The sequence below is a fragment of the Trachypithecus francoisi genome, unplaced genomic scaffold (genome assembly GCF_009764315.1).
Source record: "Trachypithecus francoisi isolate TF-2019V2 unplaced genomic scaffold, Tfra_2.0 Lachesis_group15, whole genome shotgun sequence".
NCBI classification, from domain to species: domain Eukaryota; kingdom Metazoa; phylum Chordata; class Mammalia; order Primates; family Cercopithecidae; genus Trachypithecus; species Trachypithecus francoisi.
The window spans coordinates 113,798,331-113,810,650 of record NW_022681460.1 but is presented as its reverse complement, the minus strand read 5'-3'; the positions used below and the strand labels follow the sequence as shown (position 1 = coordinate 113,810,650).

The 12,320-nt window shown below is 60.9% G+C and overlaps 2 protein-coding genes across 2 annotated transcripts; both read right to left on the bottom strand.

Annotated features, from left to right (window-relative positions):
- Positions 1–915: 915 nt before the first annotated feature.
- LOC117097436 (putative serine protease 29) lies at positions 916–4,740 on the bottom strand. Its single transcript, XM_033235279.1, has 6 exons — positions 4,727–4,740; positions 3,756–3,988; positions 3,412–3,592; positions 3,052–3,317; positions 1,372–1,535; positions 916–1,257 (listed from the first exon to the last, which is right to left on the bottom strand). Exons 1-6 carry the CDS (start codon positions 4,738–4,740, stop codon positions 1,102–1,104), a joined length of 1,014 nt encoding a protein of 337 aa, XP_033091170.1. The 3' UTR covers positions 916–1,101.
- Positions 4,741–5,858: 1,118 nt separating this feature from the next.
- On the bottom strand, positions 5,859–10,926 carry LOC117097865 (mastin-like). Its single transcript, XM_033236301.1, has 5 exons — positions 10,774–10,926; positions 10,393–10,573; positions 9,904–10,170; positions 7,867–8,030; positions 5,859–7,775 (listed from the first exon to the last, which is right to left on the bottom strand). Exons 3-5 carry the CDS (start codon positions 10,001–10,003, stop codon positions 7,611–7,613), a joined length of 429 nt encoding a protein of 142 aa, XP_033092192.1. The 5' UTR covers positions 10,004–10,170; positions 10,393–10,573; positions 10,774–10,926; the 3' UTR covers positions 5,859–7,610.
- Between the last annotated feature and the right edge of the window lie 1,394 nt (positions 10,927–12,320).

The following is a 12,320-nucleotide window of genomic DNA, read 5'->3' as shown; positions in this document are numbered from 1 at the left end:
CTGCAATAATGGCATGGACCTAGAAAAAGGGAGGGGGGAGAGAGGGAGGGAGGGGTGGATTAGATGGGTGGGTGGACGGACAGATGGATAGATGGACAAGTGGATAGATTAGTGGGTGGGTGGGTAGATGGGTGGATGGATAGATCAATAGATAGGTAGATGGATGAGTAGATGGATGGATGATGGATGGATGGATGGATGGATGAATGGATGGATGGATTAGTTGATGGGTGGGTGGATAGATCAATAGATAGGTGGATGGATGGATGGGTAGGTGGGTGGGTGGGTGGATGGATGGATGGATGGATGGATTAGTGGGTGGGTGGGTGGATGGGTGGATGGATAATAGATAGGTGGATGGATGAGTGGATGGATGGATGGATAGATGGATGGATGGATGGATGGATGGATGGATGGATTAGTGGATGGGTGGGTAGGTGGATGGATAGATCAGTAGATAGGTGGATGGATGGGTGGATGGATGGATGGATGGATGGATGGATTAGTGGGTGGGTGGGTGGATGGATGAATGGATGAATTCATGGTTGGATGAGTGGATGGATTTAGTGGGTAGATAGATGGTAGATGGATGAAATTTGGTGATGAGGCTGACCTGTACTTTTAGTGGAGGGCTGGGCTGGGAGCTGGGCCCCAAGAGAAGAGTCATCACTGAGAATATTTCCCCTGCTCTTGCCACCCATCCATCATTTCCCCCACCACCAATGAATGCCTGGTCTGGAGCAGCCATTTCTACAGCCGACCGTCCAGAGCATCAGGAAGCCCTCAGTCCCCGCCCCGCTAGCCACACCCACACTCAGGAACACACTGGCCACTTTCTGGTTTGCTTTGCTAAGAGTTTAATGAGATGACACTGCAAACTGGCTCCAGGACTTCCATCCCTAACCTCACCCCCATTCAAAGCACCTTCCATGCCTCCTCCTCCCAGTGTGAGGGAGGAAGGTGCAGGTCTGAAAAGGTGGAGGGAAGTGAGGACCATGTGGGATGGAGGAGCAGAGAAGGTGGGTGCTGGAAGGAGCAGGGAGCGAAGGGGCTAAGACGAGGAAGGAGCTGGATTTTAGGGAGCTGGGAGGGGCCCCGGGCTTAGAGGTGCATTTGCCGCAGGATCCAGGGCACGTAGGTCTGGACTCGTGTGTAGACGCCAATGCTGGGCCGATGACTGTAAAATCCCCAGCTCACCACTCCCGCCTGGAGCCAGGTACCTTTCTTCTTGCAGACCAGAGGGCCGCCTGAGTCACCCTGTGGAGAAGGAAGGCCCAGCTTGACCAGAGACCCAGGACCCTGCTCATCCCGGTCCAGCCTCAGAACCGCAGACAGGAAAAGAGATGGCAGGAGAGAGGCACCAGGTCTCACCTTCCAGGTGCGGCGGCCCGGGCGGCCGGCACAGATCATGTCGTCCTGGATGAACTTTCTGTCTCCAGCACCAGGAAAAGCATCGTGGATCTGCTGCTCACAGTCTGCGTTGCCCAGTGCGGGGACCTTCACCTGCTGCAGGCGGTAAGGAGGCGGCAGCGTATCTGCGGAAACCAACCTTGGGTGTCAGGAGCAGCTCAGGAAGGGCCCCCAACCAGCACCATGGCAGGACCCCTCCCCGCCCCGAGCCTCAGCTCAGGACCTGGGATGCTCAGCCTACACGGCCTAAGGTGTAGTCAAAGGGGAGAATCTCTAAAGCTGCAAGAACCCAGAATGGAAATGCCAGAGTGGAGTTCAGTGGCATAATCATAGCTCCTTGCAGCCTCCGCCTCCCAGGCTCCAGCAACGCTCAAGCGATCCTCCAGCCTCAGCCTTCCAAGTAGCTGGGACCACAGGCATGTACCACCATGCCCCGCTGATCTTTTTTTTTTTTTTTAAGATGGAGTCTCGCCCTGCCACCCAGGCTGGAGTGCAGTGGCGCAATCTCAGCTCACGGCAATCTTTGCCTCCCAGGCTCAAGCGATTCTCCTGCCTCAGCCTCCTGAGTAGCTGGGATTACAGGTGCCCACGACCATGCCTGGCCAATTTTTGTGTTTTTAGTAGAGTCAGGGTTTCACCGTGTTGGCCAGGCTGGTCTCAAACTCCTGACCTCAGGTGATCCACCTGCCTCGGCCTCCCAAAGTGCTGGGATTGCAGGCGTAAGCCACTGCGCCCAGCCAATATATACTTTTCTTAATTCTTTGTAGAGATGAGGTCTCCCTGTGTTATCCAGGCTGGTCTTGAACTCCTAGGCTCAAGTGATCCTCCTACCTTGGCCTCCCAAAGTGCTGAGATTACAGACTGGAGTCACCGCGCCCACTCCCACCCCCCGCCACCGTACCACCCCCATCCACCAATACCTCTTAAATTGGGAGGAAAGGGAGATGGGACCCTACACACATATTCTAGCAAAGGGAGGCGGGACCCACGCACACACTCCAGAAAAGGGAGGCGGGACCCACGCGTGCACTCTAGAAAAGGGAGGCGGGACCCACGCGTGCACTCCAGAAAAGGGAGGCGGGACCCACGCGTGCACTCTAGAAAAGGGAGGCGGGACCCACGCGTGCACTCTAGAAAAGGGAGGCGGGACCCACGCGTGCACTCTAGAAAAGGGAGGCGGGACCCACGCGTGCACTCTAGAAAAGGGAGGCGGGACTGACGCGCTCTAGAACAGCACCAGGTATTGCCTTTCAAAGAACAGAGGACCGAAGCAGGAAAGGAAGAAAGCCTCAGGGTCTCTGAAACATTCATTGGAGGGATGGACAGATGGGTAAATTCGTGCCCTCTTTGAACCCATTTTCTTTTCCACAAAATGAAGAAAATGTCTTGCAACGAGAATATGCATAAAATACGTGTTCTATACACACACGCACAGCACGGTCGCTGCCTCCCACCCACTCCGAAGGCGCATTTTTCTTTCCTGCCTCTGTTGTATGAGCTTGTATCCCTAGGGCAGCTCACCTGAACCCTGCACCCCAACCCTAGCAAGAGAGACCCCAGAATGTGCAAACCAAGGGCTAGTCTTTCATGAGCCTCCCAGGACCCCCACGTGTGCCCGCCCTGCGTCCCTCTGGTTCTCACCGAAGAGGCTGACCTTGCCCCAGCCTGTGGTCCAGCAGTTGTCACTGTCCGTGAACTCCAGAGACTGCGACGGCAGGGCCACCGGTGCGAGAGTGTTTGTTTTTCTCACACCGGTGGCCAGCTTCACCAGGGCGATGTCTGCCCCCAGGAAGAAGACAGAGTAGTTGGGGTGGACGATGATCCGGCTGACGTTCAGCAGACCCCGGCCGCCGTACAGATACACGTCCCCGGCGTGGATCCGGTAGGTGGACGGGTCGGTGTCCTTCCTGGGGGAGGACGGACCCGGGCTGCTCAGGGGGCCTGGTCTGCGGCGGCCCCACTCCCACCTCCCCTCGCTGGGGTCCCCGGCCCGGGACTCACCGGAAAATGCAGTGGGCAGCGGTCAGCACCCACTGGGGGTGGATGAGGGAGCCCCCGCAGATGTGCACCCAGGAGGCCCAGTGGTAGCTGTAGATCCTCAGGCTGACCTGCCACGGCCACTTCCCCTGGGGGGCGTTGCGGCCCCCCACGATGCCCACCAGGTCATTCTGGGGGACGGGCGCTGGGAGCACCGGAAGGAGGTCAGGGAACCCGGCCTCTGCCACCCAAGCCTCACCCTGCGCCTGCCCTCGGGAGAAGCCGGTCTGTGCACGTGTGCCCTGGATCCTGGGGACAGGGGTGGCAGAGCCCCTGGGAAGGGAGGGCTGTGTGGGGTCGAGACTCACCTGGGCTCCCTGTGCTGCAGCTCCCCAGGGAGGAGATGGCCAGAAACAGCAGCAGCAGCAGCATCTGAGGGGAGAGGGCGTGCGGTGTGTGCTGGGGCCTCAGACCCGGGGTCAGGGGAATGGGTGTGGGGTGCAGGGGCTGGGGGCTCAGACTCGGGGTCAGGGGTGGAGGGTGTGGGGTGTGGGCTGGGGACTCAGACCTGGGATCGGGGGTGGAGGGTGTGGGGTATGGGCTGGGGACTCAGACCCAGGGTCAGGGGTGGAGTGCGTGGGGTGCAGGCTGGGGGCTCAGTCCTGGGATCAGTGGAGAGGGCATGGGGTGTGGCCTGGGGGCCTGGAACTGCCTGCAGGCATCGGGGAGGGGACGGCACCCTTACCATGCCGGGACTCAGCAGCTCTCTTCCCCGGCCCCTTGGAGCCTCTTTATCCTCAGCAACAGGAGGAGGGCAGGAGGAGGGCAGCAGGAGGGTGGGGCCCTGCGGTGGCCTCAGGTCCAGGAGGCATCTCTTCACCCCCTCCTTCTCTCTGTCTCCCACCCACACTCCAAGTCTCCACCCACCCCGCAGCCTGGGCTGGCAGGACAGGAGTAAGAGGAGAGGGTGAGGGCAGAGTGCGGCTGGCGCGATGCTGAGGCCCTCCGGTGTGCCTGTTCCTCCAAGAGGACACCACAGCATCACACAGCTGGTTCGGAGGGCCAGGTCCTTGGAAAAAACTCAGATCTGGAGGTCAGGAAGGAGCCCAAGGCAGCGGCAAGCCTCTGCCTCCCACCATGGGGTCCCCAGGACAGTTTCCAGCAGTTCATGTACTGCAGCACCCCATGAAGTCGAGGGGTGGCCCCATGTGGAGGTGCGGCTCGCTCCCAGGGTAGGGGCCACTGGCGCAGCAGACTGTCCAAGGAAGGTGCCCACTGTGACGGTGCCCACCACAATTGGCCAAGCCCACTCTGGCCAGATGTCCTCTAGCCGACTCACCTTGGGATGTGCATGTGGAGACACCTCCATGGTGGGTGTGGTTGGGGTGAGGTCCTCTGTCCTCAGAGAGGCCTTCGGGACACAATTGAGTCAGGTTCTGGCTCTGTCGCCCAGGCTGGAGTGTAGTGGCATGAATACAGCCCACTGCAGCCTCCACTTCCTGGGCTCAAGCAATCCTCCCACTCAGCTCTCCCAAAGAGCTGGGACCAGCAGAGCACTATGCCCCAGAGACAGGAGAGACACCCATACAGTGCTGACCGGAGGGGCCCAGGGGCAGAAATGCTGCCCTGGACGTGCCACGGCTGCACCCTGGGTCTCGGGCAAGAGCTTTGGAGGTGTAGCGGCGCCTCACTAGAGCCGTGGTTCTCCCAGGGGGCACGGGGCTTCGAGGACAGAGCCAGGACGGGCAACCACAGAGGCCGCCGGAAAGGCAGGGAGGAAAGGACGGAGAGGAGAGAGATAGGGAAGAGGGAGGGAGGACCCGGGAGAAGAGTGGGATGCGGCTGTCCAGTGTTGGAGGACTCGGGGTGCCCCACATCCTGCAGCCCGGGCCATCTGTCCCCAGCCTCGGTGAAAGCTGCTCCTCCTCTGGGACCCCGCCACCAAGAGGTCACAGGCACTGTGAGAAAGGCCTGGCGGCTCCATGCCCCTCCCTCCCCCAGCAGGTGCTGGGACCCCAGTCAGAGCTAATGAAAGGGGCCTTACATCCTTCCCAGAGTGTAGGGAGCCTGACCCCCATGCTCCTTGAGGCCCCACGGTCCCTACTCCTCCCTCCCTCTCTGGCCTGGGCCCCCACCTGCTCCTCAACTTCTTCCTAAATCTCTTTCTCCAGTCTTTTTTTTTTTGAGACGGAGTCTCACTCTGCTGCCCAGGCTGGAGTGCAGGGGCCGGATCTCAGCTCACTGCAAGCTCCGCCTCCTGGGTTTACGCCATTCTCCTGCCTCAGCCTCCTGAGTAGCTGGGACTACAGGCGCCCGCCACCTCGCCCGGCTAGTTTTTTGTAGTTTTTAGTAGAGACGGGGTTTCACCGTGTTAGCCAGGATGGTCTCGATCTCCTGACCTCGTGATCCGCGCGTCTCAGCCTCCCAAAGTGCTGGGATTACAGGCTTGAGCCACCGCGCCCGGCCCCTTTCTCCAGTCTTAAGCCTGAATCCCCTCCCCAGTCTCTGTGTGCCCCCACTCCTGCAGCACACCTCGGGCTTCCTAAGTTGGAGGTGCGTGTAGCTGGGGTGGGCAGTTGGCACTAAAAGCCAGAAGTTCCTCTGCCAGAGGTGAGGAGGTGGGAGGTCCCCCAGCGCCTTGCCTGTCAGGCGGATGGACAGACGATCCCATCTGATGATCACAGCCACGGCAGGGCGGCGAGCCTGAGAGCGTCAGCACCCAGGGGGACCCTTCTGCTGAGGCCCGGGGGCGGAGGCAGCCACTCTCGGCCCCCCCCTGCCCCACCCATCTCAGGGCGAGGCCGTCCTGCCCCAACCTGGGCGCCAGCAGGGGAGCTGACGAGGCAGCCAACCACCCAGAGCTGGAGAGAAGGCACCACGGTGTTTTCCCGGCGTTTCTTCATTGAACTTTCTCAGCCGTTTCCCCGCAGACCCCTGATAACAGCCGATCTGATGCCCAGTCTGGGGACGTTCAGGTCCAGTCAGGGTCACGGGCCCTGTGGCCCATGCAGGCCCCCGGAGTCCCAGGAAGTCTGGGCTCTGGGAAGAATCCAGAATCCTGGTGGGGCCAGGAGGGGGTGCAGAGAGACCCCCGAGGAAGGTGTCCTCAGGCCCCTATCGTGGAGGAGATCCTGGGAGGGGGGTGGATCCCCTGCTTTGGAGAGGCCCGGGGAGCAGGAGGGGCTCAGCAGGGCGGAGGCAGGGCCTCCCTGTGGCTCCAGGAAGCCCACGTGGTGGGGTGCTCCCATCTCCCCCAGAGTTGGGGATGGACAGTGTTGGTCCCAGATAAGTGGGAGTGGCCACAGCTCACCAGTGGTGCCCAGGCTGTGGCTGTGACTGTGACTGTGATGGGGCCACTGTGTCCTGTTCGGGGTCTTAAGGGCGATCATGGGGACCCACACCCACAGCAGCTCCTCTGCCTGGAGAGGAGGGGTGAGGGAGTAGCTGCTCAGGGGCAGAGCTGGGGTCCCCTAAATTCCAGGGCAGCCAGCTCCACGGAGACCCCACAGTTCAGGGAGGCTGTGTCCTCAGCTGACCCTGAGACTCCGGGAGGTCCAAGGAGGAGACCCGGCTGAGGCAGCAGGCTCAGGCTGCTGGCCCCGCAGTGTGGCTCCATGTCGGAACTGGGGTGCAGCGAGGTTGGGTTTGATATCACAGATTTCGGGGAATAAGGGGAATGTCCCAACCAGGGACGGGAGTTGGGGAGAGAACAGGTAGCTCATCCCTGGGCTGTGGGAACCTGCGGGGAAGGCTGAGCTGCTCAAGGAGCCCAGGCACCGCCTCTGGGAAGCGGAGCCCTCCCAGAATGGGGCAGGAACCACACACCCTCCCCATGGGCCCCCAACCTGGCCTGGTGCGGTCCCTCCAGGTTGGCCACGAGCCCTCCAGAACCTTGGGATGTGGACCAGGAAGTCCCACCACAGCCCAGGACACATGAGAGAATCAGAGACACGGAGGCTGCTGTTCACACAGTTTAATAGCATGGCAGACCCAGGCAGGAGGCAAGGTCCCTGGGTGCATCCTCCCCTCCCCCACATCCACGGGACACCAGCTTCTGAGCCTCCCTACTGCTGTGTCCTCACCCCAGGTCAGGGAAGGACGGGGTCCTTCGGGGTAAAGGCGGGGTGGACAGGAACAGGGTCTGGAGGCGGGAAGGGGAGCAGAGGGGAGGCCCGGCAGGGATGGCAGGAGGGCAGGTCGACTCCCCAGCTCTTAAAGCCTCCTCAATGCTCCAGCGGGACATGCTGGCGGACCCAGGAGGAATAGGTCATCACCCGGGTGTAGACACCAGGGTAGTCCCCGTGCCTGGAGGCCACACACCAGCTCAGCACGCCAACCTGGAGCCAGGTGTCCAGCCAGTAACAGACCAGGGGGGCCCCAGCATCGCCCTGTATGGGGAGGACACGGTCAGGAGACGGCCCCACGGCAAGGCAGCTCCACGGCCGACACTGAGGGCAGAGGGCGGGGCCGGGGTCTCACCTGGCAGGAGCCCTGCCCCTTCCTCCCTGCACACAGCATGTCAGCCTTGATGACGGTGCCCTGGCCGTGGGCAGCGGGGCCTTTGTGATACATCCTCTCGCAAGCTCGGGTCGTCAGGATGGGGACCTCGGCCTCCTGCAGGTGGGGGGCTGGGGGCAGCGGCGCTGTGGGGAGGGACTGGGTGAGCATGGCTGGTCCTGGGGGGCTCGGGCCCTCCATCCGTCTGCCAGGGAGCCTGGGCCTGGCAGCCCCTTTTGGGCTCATGTTCCCGCTTAGCAGAAACAACACACTGAGGCTCCAGCGGAGGCCGGGAGGGAATCGCAGGGCTTCGGTGCTATAGAACATGACTTTCCCAAAATTAAAGACCAGAGCGCCAACAAATAAGAGAAAAAGCCATCTAGAAAATAAGCAACAGCCACACTGAAGCTGTGAGTCACCCTCAGAGCTGCGCCTTCTGGCTTTTGGGAGATCTCGCTACTTTATTACCAGTCAAGAAGAAAAGTTGCAACATTCTGGACCTGGAGACAGCCAGTGAGGCACCTGCAGTCGGGAAGTCCTCCTGGAAGGGAGCCTCAAACCCAGACCTTTTTTTTTTTTTTTTGAGGTGGGATCTCACTCTTGCCCAGGCTGGAGTGCAGTGGCGTGATCACAGCTCTCTGTAGCCTTGACCACCTGGGCTTAAGCGATCCTCCCACCTCAGCCTCCCCAGTCGCTAGGAATACAGGCGCTCCCACTATGCCCTGCTCTTCCCACCCCCCCACCCCCCCCGCTCGCCTTAGAAACAGGGTCTTGCTATGTTGCTCAGGCTGGTCTGGAACTCCTCAGCTTAAGTCATCCTCCTGTCTGGACCTCCCAAAGCGCTGGGATTATGAGTGTGAACCAGTGCACCTGGCTGCCAGATGGCTTTGAGAGAATAAGCCGGAACTGGCTGTGGTGGGGTCTTGTGATTCCGGGGAGCAGGAGGTGCAGTGGCCTGTCTTTGACAACTGCCATAAAGAGGGTTTTTGGGAAGAGAAACCACATCGTGAAGTTGTCATCATCATAGGTAAGTCCCAGAGGAAAACGCTCAGAACGCCGGCTCTTCAGGGGGACCGAGGGGCCGAGTCCAGCACACGATTCCCCTGCAGTTACCAGGGTGGGAACCACGAGCAGCCAGTGACAAAGGCCAGGTCGGCAACAGCAGGCCCGGGAGCCAAGGTTGAGGGGAGCCTCTCTGAGAAGTGCAGCATGGCTCTGCCACCCTGGGCACATCCTTCCCCTCCCCAGCCTGTTTCCCCACCTCAATGCCGGGGGTGTGGACAAAGGGAGTTCTTAGAACAAGCACGGAATCTAGAGATGAACAGCCCGAGCGCACAGGGCCGGGAAGTGAAACAGGAGCCCGCTGTCCCGCTAGGATCTTCCATCGGAAAAGTACAAACACAGGCCGTGCCTGGGCTGCGAGGCCAGAGAGCCACGGGCTAAAGGCCACAGCCCTGGATACGAATCCTTGGCCAGCCCCTGGGAGTCCTGCCATCCAGATGCATCACTCGCTTTGACAACTGCAAACCGAGGCCAGGCAGAGTGGCTCATGTCTATCATCTCAGCACTTTGGGAGGCCGAGGCAGGTGGATCACCTGAGGTCAGGAGTTCGAGACCAGCCTGGCCAACATGGCAAAACCCCGTCTTCACTAAAAATACAAAAAATTAGCGAGCGTGGTGGTGCACACCTGTGGTCCCAGCTACTTGGGAGGCTGAGTCAGAAGAATCGTTTGAACCCAGGAGGCAGAGGTTGCAGTGAGCCGAGATTGTGCCACTGCACTCCAGCCTTGGGGACAGAGCTAGACTCCGTCTCAAAAAAAAAAAAAAAAAGGCAATTGCAAACCGAGAAATGGTGTGCAGCTCCTGCAGCTGTCTGTCTCCAAGGCTTAAACAAGAGCTAAAGATGCCTCCTGGTGGGGAGGCCTGGAGCCCACCTTTGGCCTAGGCACATCCTTGCCGTCGCCATGCACCCCGCCTGAGTTCTGCCCAGTCCTTCCCCGCCCCCTCCCCTGATCTTACCAAGGGTACCCCAGCCGGTCACCCAGCACTTCTTCCCCGGGAGGAGCATTAGTGAGTTGGGGGCCAGGGAGACTGGGTGGACGAGATCGGACAGCGTCATGGGGGTCTCCAGCTTCAGTAGGGCGATGTCTGCGCCCCCCCCAGGCCGACAGGCTCATGTTGAACTTGGGGTGTAGGATGATCTGGGCCACCTTCGTCAGCTGGTCATGGCGATAGAGCGTCACTTGCCCAGTTTGGACTCTGTATGTCTGTGGCTCCCATGCGGCCCTGGGAGAGACCAGGTGCTTCTCAGGGTAGGGGGCCCCGGCCCCCAGTGCAGCAGAAATAACGTTCAAGCGCTCAAAGCTGGGACCTCCTGTTCCACAGGCTCAATACCACGTGGAACCTGAGCCTCCTCCTGCCCCAGGACACCGTCCCGCCACACTGCAGGGCCCCTCGGCTTCCTCCCACCCGCATCTCCCACCACAGACATTTGGCTGAGCCACTCACAGTACCACACAGTGGGCCGTGGTCAGCACCCACTGGGGGTGGATGAGGGAGCCCCCGCAGCTGTGCACCCACTGGTCCTGCTCCTTGTTGAAGGTCCTGAGGCTGACCTGCCACGGCCACTTCCCGGGAGGGGTACTGTGGCCCCCTACGACGTGCACCCACTCAGTCCCTGGGCTGAGATCTGGCAACGCGGCGAGAGGGGCTGTAAGAGGCCCAGGTGCCCTGCCCGGGGCCAGCATGGCCTCCCACACACAGTTCCCCAGAGCCCAGGATGAGCCAGCGGCTTCCGGGGGGTGCTCAGCACCCGCCCCACCGGAGCCAGTGCAGGCCCGGGGTTGGGGGCGGGTCCCAGGACAGTGGGAGCATTGGATAAGGACTCACCTGGGAACACAGGCACGGAGCCCCCCAAGCGAGGCAGGGTCAGGAACAGCAGCCACAGCATCTGCAGGGTTAGGGGGAGGGCAGGGCTGGGTGAGCAAAGCTGGGGATCCCGGGGCTGGGAGGACTCGAGAGGAACATGGCCCTCACCATTGTGGTCTCTCTGCCTCTGGGCGCCCGCGAGCTGCCCTTATCGTCTCAGCATAGAGAGTGGGCGGGGCCTCTGCAGCCTATGGGCGGGGATTCCCTCTGTTTTTTTTTGTTTGTTTGTTTTGTTTTTTTTTTGAGACGGAGTCTCGCTCTGCTGCCCAGGCTGGAGTGCAGTGGCCGGATCTCAGCTCACTGCAAGCTCCGCCTCCCGGGTTCACACCATTCTCCTGCCTCTGCCTCAGCCTCCCGAGTAGCTGGGACTGCAGGCGCCTGCCACCTCACCCGGCTAGTTTTTTTTTTTGTATTTTTTAGTAGAGACGGAGTTTCACCGGGTTAGCCAGGATGGTCTTGATCTCCTGACCTCGTGATCCGCCCGTCTCGGCCTCCCAAAGTGCTGGGATTACAGGCTTGAGCCACCGCGCCCGGCCGGGGCTTCCCTCCTTTCAAGTCAGCCCATCAACATTTCAGCCAGGATCTGCCCCAGGCCCCGGGGAAGGCCCCCGGTGGAGGTGGTGGCTTTGGCCCTGAATGGGGAGTTTCAAGGAGTGCTCAATGCTGCGGGAGATGCTCGGGCTGGGCCAGGCCTCTCAGGAAAGGCCTCTCCCGGCAGGAGCCGCCCCAGCACAGCCAGGGCCTGGTCTGGGCTCCAGCCCGGGGGTTCACAGTCCACGCCCTCCCTGGTAGGTGGGGTCTGGGCATGGGCCGCTGCCTCCTCCAGTGGGCCTGGCACAGAGTTCCCAGTTCCCACCCACATGGGAGAGCTCTGGGGCAGGCTGAGTGGGAGGCGGAGGCAGTCAAGGGGCAGACAGGACTGGGAGGGGACAGGGCCTCCCACCCTCTTCCTGCCTCTTTCCGAGGCGCCGGATGTCCATGGGCCCTGGAGGAGAAGCCTCCCCGGCGTCCTCAGCAGTCAGCCCCCAGAGCCGAAGTGCCAGGACTGGTGAGATCTCTGAGGTGGGGGCGCTCCACCTCGGCCTCCCCCAGCCAGAGAGGAAACAAGAAGGGACTGTCGGCTGGGTGCTGTGGCTCACGCTTGTGATCCCAGCACTTTGGGAGGCCGAGGCCGGGGGATCAGCCGAGGTCAGCAGTTTGAGACCCGCCTGGCCCATACAGTGAAACTTCGTCTCTACTAAAAATACAAAAATTAGCCAGGCATGGTGGTGCGTGCCTGTAATCCCAGCTGCTTGGGAGGCTGAGGCAGGAGAATCGCTTGAACCTGGGGGACGGAGGTTGCAGTGAGCTGAGATCACACCACTGCACTCCAATCTGGTGACAGAGCAAAACTCCGTCTCAAAAAAAAGAGACTGTCACCATGACCCAAAGGAGGTCCTTGTTCCCGGGAGAGGCCTCCAATCAGTACGGAACCTGGGAGGCGAGGGACCAGAGTGGAGGACACCGGT